The sequence below is a fragment of the Talaromyces amestolkiae genome (assembly GCF_001896365.1).
Source record: "Talaromyces amestolkiae strain CIB chromosome Unknown scaffold8.1, whole genome shotgun sequence".
NCBI lineage: Eukaryota > Fungi > Ascomycota > Eurotiomycetes > Eurotiales > Trichocomaceae > Talaromyces > Talaromyces amestolkiae.
In genome coordinates, this window is record NW_024468044.1 from 1,071,663 (window position 1) to 1,089,836 (window position 18,174).

The 18,174-nt window shown below is 47.6% G+C and overlaps 8 protein-coding genes across 8 annotated transcripts; 3 read left to right on the forward strand and 5 right to left on the reverse strand.

The window, feature by feature from the left end:
- Window positions 1-353: 353 nt before the first annotated feature.
- BHQ10_004920 (uncharacterized protein) lies at window positions 354-3,270 on the forward strand (the record flags this gene model as incomplete). The annotated part of the gene is made up of 4 exons (XM_040877339.1): window positions 354-413; window positions 478-686; window positions 735-3,168; window positions 3,226-3,270. The coding sequence occupies 4 exons, from the start codon at window positions 354-356 to the stop codon at window positions 3,268-3,270; spliced, it is 2,748 nt and encodes a 915-aa protein (XP_040733424.1).
- Window positions 3,271-3,962: 692 nt separating this feature from the next.
- On the forward strand, window positions 3,963-5,102 carry BHQ10_004921 (uncharacterized protein; the record flags this gene model as incomplete). Its single annotated transcript, XM_040877340.1, has 1 exon — window positions 3,963-5,102. One exon carries the CDS (start codon window positions 3,963-3,965, stop codon window positions 5,100-5,102), a length of 1,140 nt encoding a protein of 379 aa, XP_040733425.1.
- A 693-nt stretch (window positions 5,103-5,795) lies between these two features.
- BHQ10_004922 (uncharacterized protein) lies at window positions 5,796-7,116 on the reverse strand (the record flags this gene model as incomplete). Its single annotated transcript, XM_040877341.1, has 4 exons — window positions 5,796-5,849; window positions 5,924-6,212; window positions 6,274-6,414; window positions 6,497-7,116. The coding sequence occupies 4 exons, from the start codon at window positions 7,114-7,116 to the stop codon at window positions 5,796-5,798; spliced, it is 1,104 nt and encodes a 367-aa protein (XP_040733426.1).
- A 1,024-nt stretch (window positions 7,117-8,140) lies between these two features.
- BHQ10_004923 (uncharacterized protein) lies at window positions 8,141-9,140 on the reverse strand (the record flags this gene model as incomplete). Its single annotated transcript, XM_040877342.1, has 2 exons — window positions 8,141-8,331; window positions 8,390-9,140. The coding sequence occupies 2 exons, from the start codon at window positions 9,138-9,140 to the stop codon at window positions 8,141-8,143; spliced, it is 942 nt and encodes a 313-aa protein (XP_040733427.1).
- Window positions 9,141-9,716: 576 nt separating this feature from the next.
- BHQ10_004924 (uncharacterized protein) lies at window positions 9,717-10,964 on the reverse strand (the record flags this gene model as incomplete). Its single annotated transcript, XM_040877343.1, has 4 exons — window positions 9,717-9,917; window positions 9,968-10,477; window positions 10,533-10,601; window positions 10,962-10,964. The coding sequence occupies 4 exons, from the start codon at window positions 10,962-10,964 to the stop codon at window positions 9,717-9,719; spliced, it is 783 nt and encodes a 260-aa protein (XP_040733428.1).
- Window positions 10,965-11,356: 392 nt separating this feature from the next.
- On the reverse strand, window positions 11,357-11,958 carry BHQ10_004925 (uncharacterized protein; the record flags this gene model as incomplete). The annotated part of the gene is made up of 2 exons (XM_040877344.1): window positions 11,357-11,842; window positions 11,890-11,958. 2 exons carry the CDS (start codon window positions 11,956-11,958, stop codon window positions 11,357-11,359), a joined length of 555 nt encoding a protein of 184 aa, XP_040733429.1.
- A 281-nt stretch (window positions 11,959-12,239) lies between these two features.
- On the forward strand, window positions 12,240-13,312 carry BHQ10_004926 (uncharacterized protein; the record flags this gene model as incomplete). Its single annotated transcript, XM_040877345.1, has 2 exons — window positions 12,240-12,799; window positions 12,856-13,312. The coding sequence occupies 2 exons, from the start codon at window positions 12,240-12,242 to the stop codon at window positions 13,310-13,312; spliced, it is 1,017 nt and encodes a 338-aa protein (XP_040733430.1).
- Window positions 13,313-13,592: 280 nt separating this feature from the next.
- BHQ10_004927 (uncharacterized protein) lies at window positions 13,593-18,085 on the reverse strand (the record flags this gene model as incomplete). Its single annotated transcript, XM_040877346.1, has 12 exons — window positions 13,593-13,895; window positions 13,950-14,424; window positions 14,476-14,650; window positions 14,699-14,875; window positions 14,927-15,024; window positions 15,074-15,228; window positions 15,278-15,853; window positions 15,965-16,593; window positions 16,639-16,757; window positions 16,836-17,823; window positions 17,871-17,960; window positions 18,019-18,085. The coding sequence occupies 12 exons, from the start codon at window positions 18,083-18,085 to the stop codon at window positions 13,593-13,595; spliced, it is 3,852 nt and encodes a 1,283-aa protein (XP_040733431.1).
- Window positions 18,086-18,174: the final 89 nt, after the last annotated feature.

An 18,174-nucleotide genomic window follows, 5' to 3' on the forward strand; every position in this document is an offset into this window, starting at 1 on the left:
GACACATCTTGTACTCATCAAAAAAGGGAGAGCGCCTCTGAGAGCGGATCCTTAATTATTCATTTATTTTCAAACTGTCTTATCATTTCACTTGTCCCTCCCAGAGCGACTCCCCCGCTTTGACTGTTGACGGCATACAAGTCGCTGATTGTCGACTCTGTTGTCGCAACCACTATCCCCGCCGATTGCTGAAGACTGCGCGGGCTATACAACACGATATTGAGGTAAGCATTATAGTTTCACCTATTTCCTCGCTCTACCGACCTTTCGCATGATTCAAACTAAGTCCTTGATACTAATCAAATGGCTCATAGACCGATCCTGGCAGCGCCTGATTGCCTGCATCCGCCACCATGGCTGACGCCGAGGAGGATTTCTCCTCTCTCCCTCTACCGGATCGCTTCACACACAAGGTCAGCATACAAACTCCTGGGCCCACTTGCAGCCTTATTGATTGGTGCCCGATTGCAATAATAGGTCTGGAAAGTACGAAAAGAAGGTTACGAAGACGCTGCAAAACAGTTCGAGAAAACGCCAGATGAATCAGATCCCGTATTCACGCCGTTTTTACAAGACCCGTCGTTATGGAAAGGCGCCGTTGCCGATTCAAATGTTGCCGCCCAACAGGAAGGTCTAGCGGCGTATGGTGCGTTTTTGAAATATGGAGGAGTTCAGGCGTGTACAAGGTCGGTAGTGCTGTGATACTAATGAGCGGGACCGCTTACAATGATTAGAACACGAGGTGTAACGGTTTCCGCCATCGCTGAAAAAGGCCTCCCATCGGCGCGTCCTGCCGCCAAGGCAAACGCACTTGAAGCGCTACTGCTGCTTATAGAACTCGACGCACCAGGCCCAGTGATCGAAGATTTGATTCCTATCCTCTCGGCAAAACAACCCAAATCTATTGCCGCGGGACTTGCTGCTATTACAGCCATATATCACAACTATGGATGCAAGATCGTCGACCCCAAACCCGTGCTCAAGATATTACCTAAAGTGTTCGGCCATGCCGACAAGAACGTTCGTGCCGAAGCACAGAATCTCACCGTGGAGCTGTACCGATGGCTCAAAGAAGCGATGAAACCAGTTTTCTGGGCTGAGTTGAAACCAGTGCAACAACAGGATTTGGACAAATTATTTGAGAAAGTTAAAGAGGAGGCTCCGCCAAAGCAAGAGCGATTGACTAGAGCACAGCAGGATGCTATGGCGTCTGCCCCCGCGCCTGGTGAAGATGACGTGGGTGGAGAAGCTGGGGATGATTACGGCGAGGAGGAGGGTGAAATGGAACCTCTTGATCTTGCAGAACCGGTTGATGTGATGCCAAAGGTACCGAAGAATTTACACGAACAACTGGGCTCGACAAAGTGGAAGGACAGGAAAGAATCATTGGACGAACTTTACAAGGCGCTCAACGTTCCTCGAATCCAGGAAGGACCATTCGACGAGATTGTCAGGGCACTTGCAAAGTGCATGAAGGATGCAAATATTGCAGTTGTAACGGTCGCCGCCAACTGTGTGGACTTGCTTGCTAAGGGTCTGCGCTCTGGATTTGCAAAATATCGGTCGATAATCATGGCACCAATCATGGAACGTCTGAAGGAGAAGAAGCAATCTGTTGCTGATGCGCTCGGCCAGGCGTTAGATGCTGTGTTTGGCTCTACAGGTCTTTCAGATTGTCTAGAGGATATCTTTGAGTTCCTGAAACACAAGAACCCTCAAGTCAAACAAGAAACCGTCAAATTCTTGACCAGATGTTTGCGAACAACGCGCGATGTGCCACAAAAACCTGAAGTCAAGTCAATCGCCGAAGCCGCCATAAAATTACTAACCGAATCGAGTGAAGTCGTACGATCTGGCGCTGCTGAAATCCTAGGAACTCTAATGAAAATCATGGGCGAASGAGCCATGAATCCGTACCTTGATGGTCTGGACGAGATCAGGAAAACCAAGATCAAGGAATATTTCGATACAGCCGAAGTCAAGGCCAAGGACCGCCCCAAGCCTATCGTCGCACCACCCAAACCCGCCCCCCCGGCAGCGAGGAAGGCTGCACCAGGCGCAAAGAAACCTGCTCTCGGAGTCAAAAAGGCTGCTCCGGCAGCTGCACCACCGCCACCAGTTGAAGAGGCATCTCCGCCTCCTAAGCCTAAAGCTGTCGCTAGACCAGGACTTGCACGCCCAGGCGCGCCTAAGTCGGGATTGGCTACTCCTGGAGGTGGGCTCAAGATGCAACGACGCATCCCTGGTGTTGGTGGAGCCGCAGCTGGATCCCCTCAACGGCGTGTATCGTCGCCGCCACTAGAAGAGCCAGTAGCCGCACCTCCCTCACAGCCAAAGTTCGGCTTAGGACGAGGACTGACTGGACGACCGATCAGTAAAAATGCGGCGCCTGCGGAGGTAGCACCTGCTGCTGCACCTGTCATGTCTGGCCTTGCTGCTGCTGAGCGTGCTGAATTGGAGGAGCTCCGCATCGAGAAAGAGCGCCTCTGGAAACTCAATGAAGATCTCCGGACTGAAAAGACGAGGCTTTCGTCTCAAGTGACTGAGCTTCAGAACCAGAATGCACAACTCATAGAAGACCATACTCGGGACGTCTTGAGCATCAAGGCCAAAGAAACACAGTTGGTTCGTGCTCGTAGTGATGCAGAGACTGCAGAACAAACGGTCCAGAAACAACAACGCGAGATTGAACGACTGAAGCGTGAATTAGCTCGAGCTGTTCGTGCATCCACAATGAGCCCACCAGTGTTAGCAGATGGGCTCAATACTGGTATGTCAGACAACGGCCCACTATCACCGGATATAGGGACCTATAGCAGCAACGGTTCTCGTGCTGGCTACATGAGCTCGCGCTTGGACACCGGACGACCCCGAAGCTATGTATCCAGTGCAAGTGAGGACAAAGAAAACAACGGCTTTGGCTCGCCTACTGCCGAAACAAATTTAGACTCGGCATTTGGACGCAGGAAGTTCAGTCCACCCATGGGACAGACTTTGTCCAGTAGAGGTAGCCCAGTTCGATCCACGGCTCGCTACGCATCTGCCGGTAGCACCCATAGTGGTGACGACCAGCCTTCGATAACGAGCCGATCAGCCGAGCCGGCAGAGAATTGGAAGCGAGCGGCAGAAGTGACCAGTCAGTTGAAAGCCAGAATTGAGCAGATGAAGGTATTTCCCCATTGCACGACATGGTATATTCGGACTCTTACTGACAATCAATGATAGGCTCGACAGGGTCTTTCTCGCCCTCCACCATCAACTCACTCATAAGCATAGCTGTAATACATCAGGTCACTCAAAAACAAATTACCCGGAAGGAGGACAAAAGATACCCCATGCCATGACTTCTACGACTATATTTTTTTTCCTTTCTATCTCTTTTCTCTTTAGCAAATGTTTTACTAAATGCACACATTTGGGCTCTTTAAGCATAAGGGTGTGATTTACTTTCTCTTTCTGATATGCTCGAATGGTCGGTAGGGGTTGTACTAGACAGGTCAAATGGTTATAACAGAGCGAGAAATGATTGAGTGAAATGTATAACAAGTAATGAGCTGAAAAGTAATTTAGAAGTACGTAAATCGATTTCTATATCGAGACTAGGTAGAGTAAACGTAGAACTATTGGTGGCGGCACGGCAGACACGCTACTCAATACATTCCACCTTCGGTAACCAGGAGGTGAAATTTGAATCAATCATGTAGTTGGACGAAGCTTTCGAACCCCGCGAAAAAGCTGTCTGACATGAGAAATACTCTTAATGTCGTACCTACCCGTATAAAATGCAGTTTCTAGCTGCACACATTACCGTAAATTTCTCCAAAGGATTCAAGGACAGTTGGATTTCTCAATGAGCCGACAAGATGGCAGCAAGAAATCACATTTTTAGTTTTTGTGTCATTATGGGCAATATGTTCCTAGCGGCCACTTCAAATTCAAATATATTACGACTTGATTCAACCATGCTTTACAGCCTTCCGGCCACTTTCGCGGGTCTGCCATCTGAATCCTTTCTGCGGACAAAAGGCCTCTTCAATGACGATGAACCAACGGAAACGATAGAAATTTTCAAGCCGTTCATATCGTACGACGATGAGTTCACCTCTTTACTTGCCGATGATGCTAGCCTGGAGCTTGTATACACTGATCCCGACAACAAGCCGATAGCGGATGAAATGGGCATCTGGGTATGGGATCACAACCAGGTGTGGATGGCATCCAGCTCTGTCGAAAATGTCAGCTATGTCAGCATTCTAGACATGGATACGCGCAGCGTGAAGCCCTTGCTCGTTTCGTCGAATGGTGTCCCAATTCTCAATCCAAATGGCGGTGGATACTTCAACGGAAAAGTATACATTGCAGGGACTGGGAATGCCACAATACCGCCTACCATCTATGAAGTCGACCCAGTCACTTATGAGACTCGTGAGCTTCTCAACAGCTATTTTGGGTTGAGATTTAATGGGCCCAACGATTTGACTTGGGCCAAAAGAGGTGATAAAGCGTGGTTGTTCTTCACAGACGACCCCCTGAGCTATTATTACAATAATGGTGATTATCCCACCATTCCAGATGCAACCTGGCGCTGGGACCCTATTGAGAAGACTCTACTTCCTGTTATCGACCGAACAGATATCCTTGTCCCCAATGGCATTCGAGTGAACAAAAACAGTACCAAGCTATACATCACCGATACTCCAAGTTTCACAAACCCAGGCAGTGGATTTGTCACCATCTCCTCGACAGAATTTTACTATGGCAGTGACAGTGCTGCGATCTACGTTTTCGATCTAAGCGAAAATGGCTTCCCACACAATAAACGACTGCTGGGCATCGCTCAGCGCGGAATTCCGGATGGCTTGCATGTGGATGATGATGAAAGGGTTTGGACCGGGGAGTCCGATGGAATTGTTGTGAGAAGTTCAGCGGGCAAGATTTTGGGGATGATCAATGCTCTATCGATTCAAGGTGAAGCCGTTGTCGACTCAGATCAAGCCCCGTTGCAGAATTTTGCTTTGGCGGGAGACAGGGTCATTATTCTTGCGTATTCCAAGATTTATCAGGTGAGACTGAGTCGTGCTATTGTGGAGAATATGACATAGAAAGGAAATTTGATCGATTTGGTTGGCTCTCATATCAAATTTTTGTTAGAAGTAGCTAGAAGGACTGAATTAATCTCATTCAAAATATCATCAGTACCCACTCATACCAGTTGTGACTTCCTCCTCGTAATCGGCCTATTAAATTATCATTCCAGCCTAAATCAAAATATTCAGTTCACCGGCAGCAGTCGTATTACCAGCTTCTACACTCATGGCAGCGACAGTACCGAATCCAATATGCTCATACACCTGCCTACATGTACTATGCTCGCTTACGTCTTCGGGCCGGGGTTCTATCGTACTAGTTGCTTACTTTAAGTAGCTAGTTCATGTTGAGACAGCTTGTCCTAAGTAACAGAATCCACTCCATCTATTTCACCTTCCAGATCGGGTATGCTCTGGGAAGCGCGGGCCGGGGATTATGAATCCCAGGAAACGCTAAGGGGACCGGCTTTAAATAGTAAGGTAAGCTGGGTCTCGGCAGGGCTATTGTAAAAAATCGATCATCTATTGCATGCCATTCTTAGCCAACACTGGGGTCTGTAATCCCTCAAGGGCTTCACTCGGTATTATCATCACATTGTGCCTTCGTCTTCGTATAGCCCCGAGTGCAACGTGCGGATATCACTATCAAGATCGCCTCGTTATCTCCTTACCATACTTCCCACCTGATCTCGCGATCTTAAAGCGGTGTCACTCTCTTGCAATACTCTCTGCCAGTGAGCCATCGCAGAAGGAGAGGTTGGTCTAACCATAATCTTAGATCAATAATTAGCTTTTCAGCATAGAACAGCCACCCTTCTGCCAAAGAAAAATCTCACCCATTTCAGATCTCCTTCTAGAGATGCGAATTGCTTGGTATCTCCCTTCTCCAGTTTTTTCTGGGCTTTGCGTACCTTCTTTTCCGTACTCTTGTCACCAAATCTCTGGCCCAATGCTGCGATAGCATCTTGACGGCCGCTATCTTGCAGCGGTGGTAGTACAATGGTGAGAGGAGCGAGGAGGTCACCGTACCACGCCACTCTCTCGTCTGGTGACAAACTTACTATTCCCCTTGATTCAGAGGGTGCGATGCCGACCTCAGCGTCGACGTCTTTTGTTCTAGCGATACTGGCTGAGGTTAATCCGACGAAATGGTAGCGGAGCAACATCAAACATCTTTCAAACTCACCATATTTCAAGACCATTTGGTACAAAAATTTCCATATTAGCCTTTGATAGAGCTTTAGCAACCGTAGATGAATGGCCCATTGCTGTGCCGAGTCCAACACCAATCTGGCCTATCGTGAGACCAATCGAGGCAGCCCCAGGCCTTTGGAAAATTCCCCATGTCGATTTAGCACAGGTTCAGAGAAAAGACACAAAACGACAGAGATAGAAAGAAAAGAACTCACAAAAACCACCCTGCAATGTTAGCTCCCTTCTGAAATATTGCTGCCTCTGGATTCGGGATGATAGCGACGTTGATCGCGTCCAAAGCTTGCATAAAATCTTCAAAAGAGATCCCAGATTGTCCTAGCTCCTGACTATATCCACGAAGGAAAGGTTGTCCATCTCCGTAGTCGATCTGAGGCAAAGCCAGTGGTCGAGATTTCGTACGGCGCGAATGAACTTGGCCGTGGCAAGTGCTACCCCCATTACTATTATACTTCCGCCTCACGCCAGAAGCACCTTGATCCTCCGTAGATGATTGATATTTGGTGGACTCTGAGTACGGTGGTACTGCACCGAAGATATGATCATAATTGTGGTCCTCCTCGTTATCTTGTCTGCTGTAGTACTGGCGGTCATAAATAGGGTTCCGGGACGAAGCATAGTTTGGACTCTGGGTCTGCATTCTCATATCTCGTCCCATGTTATAATCAACTTGATTGGGGAGATTCTGACGAAGAGAAGACGACTGGCATTGGTTCGTCGAGTATTGATCGGACGATGGGGAAAAACGCGAGTTGAAGCCATTTTTGACTTGGTCAGATCCCAGCGCGGTGCTAAGAATGTCTCGAATGACACCCATGATGAAGGACTCAATTTTCGAGTAGGGTAGATAGCTGATGATTCTCTAGGTCAAATATATTTGTAATATTTGGTGCTGGAACACAGTGCATTAAATACTCTGTATCCGTCTCTCATAGATAGTGTCAATCAGGTACCCTTTCCTATTACGGTAACCAACCTGCAATACTTAGCGCCACGCGACTGAGCCCACTGATTTATACCTATTAAGGCAACAATCCGGAGCTGAAGTTGAATGTTTCCGTCACAAAGATCAATACTGACAGTCGCAATTGACTGATGCAACATTATTTGAATAAAGGGCCCATAACCCGGAGAGCTCCAAAATCTAAGTATTAAATACATCATTCGGGCTGTGACGCTTCCACCACCATTTGAAAATCAAGCGACATGAAACAATTTGTGCAGGCTGTGTATCTGGCCGAAGAGTCGTCGATGACATTGCTTGGATGTTTTAGTTGACTAGAGACCAAAGATCTTGGAGGGATTTGTACATACCACACATTCAGGGCGGCACCTTCCTGTTGCTGCAGGTATCTGCGCCAGTGTTCCACAATTCGCTCAGGTATTCCATAAGGCTTGCGCTACCGGATCAACACTGGTCAGTTGTTTGTTTTTCCCACTGTGTACTGTGGAAATTCGGCTGTTGTGGCGGAGTCAATGAAACCCTTGTGTGGATTGGAAATCCAGCATCCCAAATTGCCATCGAAGTCTGGCCAGACTAAATTGACAGTAMCCCGCCGACGATTCGAATACAAATCAAAGAAAGCGTAGGAAAGAAATACGTAACGTGTCACAACATGACGTTTCAGCAACAGAGGTGGCGGTATGACTGCTACCAGCTTTCTCCTATTGAACAAGTTACTCGTATCTACGATATTTCTAAGTAGTTGTTGATGTTTCCCTGCTAAAAGGTTCAAGAATAGATAACTACCGGTTCTTTGGAAACTTAGTAGCTGAATTTCAATGAATTGTCAGGTCACGCTATGGGCTTTCAAACTTGATCCGGTGCCCGCTTGAGACATCTACAAATCCAGCGTCGTCCTAGCCTCAAACTTGAGCAAATCTCCCTTAACAACATCCTCCTTCTTCGCCAGCAACTCCTCCGGATCCCACGTAGCGCTTACCAACCTCCCATTTAACCACGAAAATCGAGCTGTATCCCGACTCAACCAGACGCAAAACGCGCCGCACAGGTTAGGGTCATCCGTCAAATCTACACAACCGTCAGCACTACTCATTCATACGCCTTTCTCCCGGAGGATGGAACATACATTTAATAAACTCCTTCGGTGCCGTAGCAAGCGCATTTTCACTGCCAACAGCCCCCGGATGCACACTCACAGCCAACAACCCTTGCTCCGCAAACTGTTCCGCAACACACTCCACAATCCGTGCCTGCGCAAGTTTACTAACGCAATATTTCGTATTCGCTATCATGCCTTTCGTGATACACGCCGCTATTGAGCCTATCACCAGCAATGCTTTGGTGTCAGACTTTAGCAGCAGTGGCACGAGGTAGTGCGCAACGTGGTATGTGCCAAGAGTATTGGTGTTGAAGACCTCCGCCCAGTGGCCGTCCGATGGAGAGCCGTCTGTGATGCGGAGCTCGACAGGGCCCGATATACCGCTTACCAGCACGACAGCGTCCAGTACCCCGGAGAAGGAGGAACCTATAAATTCTGCGAGTTTGCGGACGGAGTCGTGCGATGCGATGTCGCAGTGTTGGATATGGATCCTTGTCTTTACCCCCTCGTTATCACTCTCATCAGAGGAAGATAGTATATCCTCAGATACCCTTTTCAAGGTATCAGAGTTCCGCCCAGCGAGAATAAGATCACTACATCCCGCCAGTGCGTATGATTTCGCGACTCCAGCGCCAATCGCACCCGAAGCACCGATTACGCAAACCGTGAAGGGGCGTTTGAGGCGATTTGATGGCAGAGATGGAGAAAGCGTGGGCGTTATATTAGAATGAGAGGTGGATGTAAAGCCATCCATGTTGACGACTCGGGGGTCTGCCATGGCGACGGTCTTGGTTGTTGAATTTCAACGCTGGTTAAGTTTTGTCCTTACATTGAATCGAGTTGGATTGGACATGGCGAAAGCGCATTTTATATGCGTTTCCTGATCCAGAATCAATTGAAGGTAGTACCAGACATAGCGTTGTAGATTTTGAACTCCTAATCTGCCAATGGACATTGATCATTCAGAATGACTCATTGTGATTAACGAATAGACTAACTAGACTGCAGTTTGAGAATTGTTGGTTGTGGATTGAAGCTAAAATAGCGTTGACGTATACTAGTAGTACAGTACTGCCGCACTGGATCAACTATAACATTACAATTACGGTACACTGGGAAGCGCTCCAATACATCTATAATCATAACCGACACTCCTAAGAACACTACCGAAGAGACCTTTCAGTCCAAAACACTAATTTTGGCATTGATGACGAGCATGGTAGTGGGTATCTGCAAGGAAAATAGAATATAGGAAGAACATTTGAAGGTAGTCATCTCTTCATTGAATTTTGAGAACTTTTTATAGCCCATGGTTAGACAGGTCATAACACTTTTCGTTCAATCAAGTGCAGGCTTAGATCTTGATGGCAGACTCGATAGCCTTGCGCTTCTTCTCCTGGCGATCGTTGGCCTTGGCACCCATGATACCACCACCCCAGTGACGACGGTTCTCCTCATACTTGTCAGAGTAACCCTCCTTGATGGCGGAGACGAGCTTGGAGAACTCGGAGTTGTCCTCGGAGCGGACCTCGGTCAAAGCAACAACGGCGGCAGTCTATATCAGTTAGAAGACATTCAAAAATATGCTGAGGAAAAAAGACAAACCTTCTTGTGGACGACTGTTCCGAGACGAGCCTTGCCCTTGATGATGGCGTAGGGAACACCCATCTTGCGGCAAAGAGCGGGAAGGAAGACAACCAACTCGATGGGGTCGACGTCGTGAGCAATGAGGACGAGAGAGGCCTTCTTGTTCTCAACGAGACCGACAACGTGGTTGAGACCGTACTTGACGGCGTAGGGCTTCTTGGAGACGTCCTCCTTCTTCTTACCCTCGGCGACGGCGGTGGCCGCCTTGTGGAGACGCTCCTTCTTCTCAGCCTTGGACTCGGGGCGGTACTTGTTGAGGAGCTTGAAGGTCTGGGCAGCGGTGTTGCGGTCGAGAGTGTTGGAGAACTGGGCGATCGCAGGAGGGACCTTGAGACGGAGGTTCAAGATCTTCTTCTGGCGCTGAAGACGGACATACTCGGGCCACTTGACGAAGCGAGAGAGGTTGCGCTTGGGCTGGACATCCTGGCCGATACCGTAGTTGCGGCTGCGAGCCTCGAAGAGGGGGTTCTAATATAATTAGCCATGAACACAAGTCATGTTTCGATGGGAGTAAAATACTAACCTTGGTCTTCTTGGCACCAGCCTTACCCTGGGGGAAGGGGGCGGCAGCAACTTTCTTTCCCTTAGGAGGCTATCATTGAGAAAAGAAGAATCAGCAAATCGTGTCCAACACGCTGTCTTCTTTGAACTCTAGAGAGAACACGAAAATCGCAGTGGTTGCCGACATTTCTGCCGTACACCACACACGACGATCATGGCTCAAGCCAAATCATCACCAGTCTCCTGTAGAGAAGGATATATCTCTTTTCAGGGACATGATCAGTCAACTACAGAAGACAATGGCGGAATCGTTTCGGAAGAAATGATCTTCGGCCAGATGAGTTGCTTTGGATTAAAAAAAGCAGACCCAACGAGAAAGTCGACGGAAGTCGTATAACTCTCAGAGCTCAGGAGAAGACTCTAAAGAGTCATTGTGAAGTGTCTAGCTTACCATTTTGTCGATTGGCGATGGTCGAGGTGCTGAATGTGCACTGTGTTGACTGAACGAGGGGACGAAGAGAGAAAGAAGTCAGGTCGGAAGCAGACTTGAAGATGAGAAGATATCGTGCGCGAACAAATAAGCGAAGTGGGGCGGCTACTTTCTCCACCGAGCCAATGAAATTTGTTCCTATGAATGGAAAGGCTATTCCTCTTTCGTCTGCTTTACAGGGCAAGCCCTTATCTAGCCTCTATCGCCGATAAGCCGATAAGCCATACCTGATAAGCAGTATCAAAGCCATGAAACCACAAGTGAGAAGCATGTTGTCAATCAAATAGTGTAGTACGCTAAAATACATATCACAAACTCCATAAATGCAGACAAATCAACCATTCATATCGAGGAGGTCACCGCCACGGCCCGAACCCAGGTATACTCAATTGCCCAACTGAACTCGCCGCATCAACAGCCATCCTCTTTCCCCTGGAACCCTCCTGCGCCTTTACGCCAGCCACAATCCTATCGGTGTTTGTCTCAACCACCACACCGCCAATAATCATCTCACTCAGCGTGGCATGCATAGTCTCATACCCAAATATAAGATCCAACTCGCACACATTCTGAAACAGTCGATCGAGCGCCTCAACAAAGACTTGGATCAGGTCGATGAGCGCTAATGGTGATTCCGTGGATGTTGAGATCATAATAAAGGACAAGGTTGCGTAGGTGCGATATGTGATTTGTGTAGGTGCGTCGGATGGTCCGCTGGCGGCTTTGGAGCTTGCGCCTTGCGACAGGAGAGGCGGGAGGGGGAGAAAGTTGCATGCTGAGGCGGGGCGTTGGGAGACGAGATCGTATATTTGCTTTATGAGTTTTTGTTGGATTTGTGTGTCCTGGAGAAGTTAGTGGTTGGCTTCTATGGGAATGCTTTGAGGCGTACAAGTTGGGTGTAGAACTTGGTCAGTCTGGGCTGACCTGTGTTGTTGAAAACGAGCACAGCGTTGATCATATTGTCGCAGTCAAAGTAATGAGAAGAAAGGTGTAAAATTTCAAGGGTCCTTACACGGGTCTAGACTTGGAGCGACCGAAGCGTCGATGTTGATGGTGACGATGATGTCGCGGGGAATATAGCCGCCCTGATTAGGTTTAGCGCCGGAGGTCGCAAAGTTCTCCGACAGCTCATAACTAACTTATTTGCAACAGAACAGCTTCAAATAAGATAATATCGTCAAGGCGTCGAATTATGGCCAATTGAATAGAAAAATATCATCAAAAATATAAAGGGCTGAAATGTGGAAACCTCATCCAACCTCACCATACAGACTCTGCCAAACTCTCCTCTCACAACAACAACGATGCCATCTCCAAACCCTCTCTCCAAACCTCCAGCACACCAACCCGAACAATAAACCCACAACCTCAACAGCTCATCGCACATCCTTTGACGACCTCCAACCCACCGACCTAGCAGCCTACTGGGATACCCAACCGCCGAATTCCACCCAACTTAAATCCGCCTCCCGCTTCTTCGCGCACACCCGCCACTCCCCCGTCAAACTATACTCCGCCGCGCAATTCCGCACCATCCCCCACGACAGCCGGGAACCCGAAGTCGCATTCCTTGGGAAAACGAACGTAGGCAAAAGCTCACTCATAAATGCGCTTGTGGACCACGAAATATGTCGTTCGGGCGACAAACGCGGGAAAACCACGGAGATGAACGCGTACGGAATTGGAGGTACGAAAGGCGGGGAGTCCAAGATTGTGTTGTTAGATATGCCCGGTTACGGCACCGGGAGTAAACTTGAGCAAGGGGAGGAGATAATGAAGTATTTGCAGAGGCGGAAACAGTAGGCTTTCACCCCATCCTTTTTATCCTTTGATGGCAAGCTGCTAAGAGGTACAGATTGCGCCGAACATTCATCCTCTTGGACCTCCGCCACGGCATAAAACCAGGCGACCAACAAATCCTCACTCTACTACGCCAATACGCCATCCCGCACCAAATCGTCGTCTCCAAAGTCGACAGACTACTCTGCGACAGAGTCCAAGACCTCAAACACTGGCATTCCAACCAAATAGTGCGAAACTCCAAACTGGCAAAACTGCAAATTGACCTTGATGCGCTACGGGCGATGGATCAGATACCGTCAGACTCTAACCCGAGTGATCCACAGTATGAGTTTGCGGTGAGATTGAAGGAGACAAAGGGTCCGCCGCCGTTGGGAGAGATTATATGTGTTAGTGCCATGAAGGATGTGGCGAGGAATTTGAAGAAGAGCCATCTCAATATTGACGCGTTGAGGTGGTCGATTATGCAGGCTACAGGTTTTGATGGGAGCTTTGAGGGAGTATGTCCATGACGCAAAACAAGCACTAAAACATGACAGGCAGAATAGCTGAACACGTCTGTAGATGATGAAGATAGAGATTACAATGTCTCATCATTGTTATTACATATATTGATGTATATATATATATATCTGTATAATAGCTAGATAAATAATAGATACCCAGCAGATACCCTTGTGATCTTCAGTCCTCATTGCAAATCGGTCGTACATCATACCTATCAATCGATACAGGCATCTTCACAGATATCAATCACACCTATACCGTGTATAATTGCGACACATAAAACCGTTAGATCCCGGAAAAGTTAACGATATCGCCAAATTCCTGCAACAACAACGCATCAATATATTCATTTTGCGATTCAGGCTGGTTAGGTGAATGATTCTTTAAATCATTAACTGGGTCATGAATTGTGTCTGCATCACCGTTGGACGAAGATTGCATATCGATCTTTGGGCGCTTGGAAGCGTTGGAGATGTTTGTTGCATCACTCATTGGTCCGACATTTCTTTTGAAAGAAAGTTTTGGTGCATTGTACGACAATCTGTCCTGTGGCCCTAGTGCCTTTGCGACAAGACCTGTGTAAGGACTCTGAACAATGTTAGACGGTTGAGTGTTGCTTGAACCAATAGTTGATTGATCAACGTCATCATTCAAGTCCAGACTTGTACCGATTGTGGGCGAGTCCCCATTAGTCATATCAGTTAATGCATGTTGCGTTGGAGAGAAGAACTCCTCTAAGCTGCTGTCATCGTACTCACTCGACGAACGTCGTCGGCGATTGTTGGATCGTTTCCTATTCCTAGCTATTTTCCTGACTGTAGCCCTGGGCAACATCGCTTGAGATGATGCGAAGTCTAGATTGGCCATTCGTTTTGCCTTCGATTCAGGGGCTATATGTTGCTTATGCTGCTCTTCCTTGGTTGGTTGGGTGAGATCGAGGTAATCAATTGTATCATAAGAGGGTCCGTTGCGCTGTGAACCTTTAATAGGCGTCTTTGGGATACCGTTATTGATTAATGGAAGCTGGATATTGCTCTTTGTTCGTTCATTATGACGAGCATTCTTGTGCACCTTTGGAGGCTTATCGAGACCTTCGCGGCAGCAAAAGTGCTTGCACCTATTACTTGATTAGCCATTGTACTGCGAATATTATAAAAAGCAAACAGACGTTGATTTATCTTTGCATTTGTGGTTGCAGTTGTATTTCCCATTTTCAAGCATGACTGGTTGTAACTCCTCGGTATCTTCGCGAAGGTCACTCGTATGCCGTTCGTTCTTTCGACTATTGTTCGAAGCCCTGTCCACTGAACCTTGGTTCTGAGGATGATCATCAAGACCATGAACTTCAAGCACAATTAGTCGAGATCATCAACAGACAGGGATACACCTACCAGCTTCCAAGAAAGCATCGTCCGGAATATCATCATCCTCAAAAGCTTCATTCTGAACGATAGTTTTCAGTCTTGGACCGTCACCGTTTCTGCGTCGGGAAGTTTTCATTGGGATGTCAACCGAGAAGAACGAATCAGGCACATCTGGCTTCAGTTCTGCATATTGACATGTTCCACCTGGTTGACTGCTTTAGTGCGTGGTATCAAAAGTCATGGAATTCGTCTTACCGATTTCATCGCACATCACGTAGCATGTAATATGCTGCAATGGACTCTTGATCTCCGCGCTAAGCAGGATTTCTTGATCGTTCTGTAGCTTTTGAGCACTGATAAATCTTAGCATAGGATATAGTCTGCATAAATCAAATGCCTCACCTCAAGCGTCGAAAGTCTAATAGTCGACCATCAGAAAGCTCCGTTAAGAAACAAACGTATACAGGACGCTTGTGGAAAGTTGTTGGCGTCTTCTCATTCAAGAATCCTATGTCGGCCTTGAAATTGACTCTCACCGCTCCACCGTGCTTGCTCGCCTGAGAAGAGTCAACACCAGCGAAGAGCAATTATAGTGCATCAACTCACCTTGCCTAGCAGTTTGATAGTTACACGTAACTTCGGAAACTCTGCGAGTCGTGCAAGAAGTTTCATTCCGAATGGCGGATTCTTGCTCAGTATCATATCAATTCTGTGCGCCTCTGTTTCCTCCAGTGCCTGAATACTGTTAATGCCAGCACCAGCTAACTTTCTCACCGCAACGACACCAATCTGATCGATTTGCTTCATTTGAAGAGGTGAGTTCTCCCAGACTCGACTAGCAAAGCTCCGCGCGAGTTCGAGACAGTTTCTCACGGCAACGCCATCCTCGTTGTGTATCTGACAATCAATGATGCACCGTAATAGACGATTGATATGCGTGAATACAATCGCCTTATCTTGTTGAAACTGCATTCTGTGTCTCTGGAACTGCTCGGCAGAAGGAAAGTCAACAGCACCTAATTCAGACTGTATGAGAAGAGAGATCTTATGAGCATTCTGAACCAATTCTACTTTTATTGGAAACCGGATTCCGTGAGCCCGATTGATCTCCCTGTAGAAAGGGCGCTCCGCTGCCTTGAGACGCAACTCGTGAAATTCATCTGCCTGAGATACTGCAGATAACTATCTCGTATTAGCCAGCGTCCAGAGGAACATGATAGAGTAACTTGCAATTTCTGAAATCTTCGCTCTTGGAGGCAACGCTAGAATTATTTTCATAGTCTTAAACTTGACGTAGTACTTGGCCATAGCTTCACCGTACGGTGTGGCCTTAATAGGACCTTGCTTGACGACAAGTTCAGTCTCCTGGAGAAGTTTGATGTCCTTGTCACAAATCTGTTGCAGCATTTCATCCTCATCTCTGTGATCTGCATTTTCCTTTAGCTTGTAGCGAGTAGGATTTCTCCTGAGTCTCACGAATAAGAAAGTCCCCGCAAGCCACTTGATAGCGCTTTGAATGTCCGAAACCGTGCCCAAAGAGATCTCTGCATTGAGATGGTCGATGAGATTAAGATGAAGACAACTTTCTAGTTGCATTGTGCCCGATACCAGTTGTTCATAGATTGGAACTCGTTCTTTCTTAGTAAGTATGACAGCTACTGCAGTGTCGTCGAATTGAGGACGGCCGGCACGACCTAGCATTTGCATCATCTCCAAGTCGGTGTACTCTTTGCAACCGCCTTCCTGCCAGCAAACGGTATTCTTAATGATGACTAGGTAGCAGGGCAAATTGACACCAACGGCAAGCGTAGATGTGCAGCAGATGATACTCAGTTTTCCTTCAAGGAATGCTCTTTCAACGGCATGACGATCGTCGCTATCCAAGCCGGCGTGATGGAAAGCGACACCAGAGGCAACGAGCGCTATGAATGTTAGTAAAGCCTTAAACTAGGAACTATGGAATGTACCTTTCAAATCTGTATTCTTGATAACAGGCATTCTCACCGATCCGGCCCAGAATCGTCTTTGAGGAATAGTGTTTAACCACAGCTTGGCGAGCTCTTTTGCAGTAGAGATGGCAGAGTTTCTAGTACAGCAGAAAATCATCATTGGTTTTTTGTTCGAATGCTTGGAGATAATCTCAGGGAGTTTTGACCCTAGTAACCTGTCGAATGCAAAGTCATTCCCCGTACACGGATAACCATATACAAATTTCTGAAGCTTCGTCGGACGGAATTCTTCGCCAAAATGTTCTTTATGAGCAGGCAGATGTTGCAGCGTATCATTCTTGCCCAACCACGTCGCTATGTCTTCTGAATTCGGTATCGTAGCACTCAGAGCAATGAAACGGACATTTGAACCGACGGACTTCATTCGAGATACCACAGCCTCGAGAGCAGCACCACGAGTCTCGTTGAGAACGTGAACTTCATCAATCAGAAAGAGCCTGACTAGTTGCATCAACTTGGAATGATCTCTCCATCTTCGTGTCATACTATCCCACTTCTCCGGCGTGGTGATGATAATGCTGGCAGTCTGCACCAGTCGCGACTGAGCATAATCAGTATCACCAGTCAACTCGGCACATGATAGCCCTAACGAAGTGAACTTCTTGGACCAATCACGGAACCTTTCAGAGCACAACGCTCTTGTCGGAGCCTGATACACCAGCTTGAAGAGGCCATCTTTCAAGTTGTTGACCAAACGGCAAATTGCAAGCTCCATAATAACAGTTTTGCCGCTTCCTGTTGGAGCAGATACGACAACATTGTAGTCATTGTCATACACATGGTGAAAACACTTTGACTGCACCGCGTTAAAAAGGGGGTAAGGGAAGAGTGCACGGAAACGATCTGGGAGTGTCTTAGTTTCGATCAGATGAATGCCTTGGACTACAGGTGGCGCGTGACTGAACGATATCTGACGAGGTAATGAAGGGGATGTTGATGGCCCTTTTCTGCTCGAATAACTGTCTTTCGTGTGCTCTGACCTGTCGCTAAGTTGAGCGGGCACATACTGATACTCCGAGAAACCTGGCGTCGAAGCGATTTGAGGCTGACTTGGTCTGAAGTACTGCAGCAACGGGCTCGATTGGAACGATGTATCCGGAGAGCTGGAGTACTGGCCTATGGCTGGGGATACAGGAGAGACGGCTGTTGATATCAGCAGCCGCGAACAAAAGAGAGTGAGAACACCTTACAATCCTCCGTAAACCGGCGCAGCAAAGCTCCTCTTCCTGTGGCTACCGGTTGAGAATCTCGCTCCCCAAGCTGAGCCAGAAGCTCTCGATCTCCATATACAGTTAGATTAAGACTACAATTTGTCGGAGAAGAACATTGCATTCATACCGAATGTGTCGAGCGGGATGTCATCATCTTCCGTCGTGAGGAAGGGATTTCGAGGACCAAAAGGCATGGTGGCGGTGACGCTTCACATCAGTGACGAGTCCTTTATCGCACGAAGTTCGTCAAGGTCTCAAGAGAAGATGGAAAGAAGATGAAGAG